Source organism: Arachis duranensis, chromosome 3, assembly GCF_000817695.3.
Source record: "Arachis duranensis cultivar V14167 chromosome 3, aradu.V14167.gnm2.J7QH, whole genome shotgun sequence".
NCBI classification, from domain to species: Eukaryota; Viridiplantae; Streptophyta; class Magnoliopsida; order Fabales; family Fabaceae; genus Arachis; species Arachis duranensis.
Window position 1 is genome coordinate 134,746,397 of NC_029774.3, and position 1,792 is coordinate 134,748,188.

Sequence of the window (1,792 nt, forward strand, 5' to 3'; positions counted from 1 at the left end):
ATACTAAATTTTGGTTGAAAGGGTACTTGCACATATGACAAAAGAGGGGGAAGACTTTAGGCCCCTCAAAAAATAAAGAAAGGGCTTATCCTTATTGGAAAAATCTGATATAAAATAAGGAGTACATTAAAGAAAGCTAGGGTTGCTTTCATATGACATATATAATTGGATATCTTTTTTATTTATTGATATAAATGAGTATGAGTTACGATCTGATGAAGTATTTGATCGCACGTCGTCTAATAAAGAAAGGGCCATAGAGATAGGTTGGCCAATCTGTCAACATGAATCCCCATTTTTAATTCTTCTCTCACCTCTCTTCAATTTTCATCGTCACTATTGGAATATATACAATCTATTAGCTTAGCTATAATAACCCTAATTTTGATTTCAATGCTGTAGCTTAGGCGCTTAGCCACAGCCACAATATAATTCAGCATCAGCATTTGTGGGATCAATAGTCAAATCAAAGGAGTTATTCTTGCACCTAAAGATGGATAGTAAGTTGAGGAACAGGAGTAGTAGGAGTAGCAGAAATCTGTATATGAAGGAACAAGAAGACAATGATGGTTCGGACTCCCCTCCTTCAAATTCCACCCTCTTCAACATTGATGCCTTGGTTACTTCTTCTCCATCATCTTCAAGTAAGAGAAGGTTAGTTTATTTAAAGAATAATGAACTATTAATTAAGTAAATGAATTATATGTGTAAGTAATGATGGGTGGTTAATTAAAGCAGGCGAGGCGTAGAAAAAAGGGTGGTGCATATAAGAATAAAGGAGGGAGAAGGACCGAGGCTAAAAGGGGAAAACAACACTCCACCACCCTCAGATTCATGGGCATGGAGGAAGTACGGCCAGAAACCCATAAAAGGTTCCCCTTACCCGAGAGGATACTACAGATGTAGCAGCTCAAAGGGGTGTCCGGCGAGAAAGCAAGTAGAGAGAAGCCGAGTGGACCCCACCATGCTGGTAGTTACATATTCATGCGAACACAACCATCCATGGCCTTCTTCACGGAACCACAATAGATCGTCTACTAAGAAGCCCCAGCCCTCCGCCGAGGACCTACTTGTGGACCCGGTCGAACCGGATCTTGAGGGCCACGACTCCATCATTCATGACCTTGGCTGGTTCCGTGATATCTCGGGGGCTCTCACCCCGTCTTTGCCCGCCGTACTGGACAGCCCCATATTCTCTGGCTACGACGATGCGGATGTGGCGGCCTCGGTGGTGCTGCCCATGGGGGACGACGAGGAGTCGCTCTTTGCGGACCAGGATAGGAAAAAAAAAAAAAGAAAATAGAAAAGGAGAGAAATGGGAACAAGTGGGGATGAAAAGGGGAATAAATAAGATTAAAAAAAGATTAATTAGGGAGGGTATGTGTATGTGTTGTATCTTGTATGTCTGAACGTGGTTGTAATTAGCATAACTTGGCCGTCTATCACCAGCCATCTTCTATTATTTTTTGTGTGGTCCCCCATCTTTTCTCTCATTTTCCTTCAATTCCCAGCACCATATATATCATATAGTTTTACAATAAGTCAATACATATCTTACCTTCAAATGGTAATCAAATTTTTTGAAGCTCATATATTTTCTACTACAAGAGTACTAGATCATCACAGCTTTACCCACGGAATACATACAACAGGTAACATTTCCATTACGCCTCTGTATATCTATTTTATAAATCTTTTGTTTTTTTAAAAATAATTGATTAAAAAATTAAAATTATTTTTATACTATAAAAATATTATATAAAAAAAATCCATGAATGAATGTTTGAATGCA

The 1,792-nt window shown here is 39.2% G+C and overlaps 1 protein-coding gene across 1 annotated transcript; it reads left to right on the forward strand.

The window, feature by feature from the left end:
• Positions 1–272: 272 nt before the first annotated feature.
• On the forward strand, positions 273–1,274 carry LOC107482221 (probable WRKY transcription factor 65; the record flags this gene model as incomplete). The annotated part of the gene is given in 2 exon segments (XM_016102639.2): positions 273–654; positions 739–1,274. Coding segments are annotated over 2 exon segments (697 nt in total), but the record flags the coding sequence as incomplete, so codon positions are not given.
• Positions 1,275–1,792: the final 518 nt, after the last annotated feature.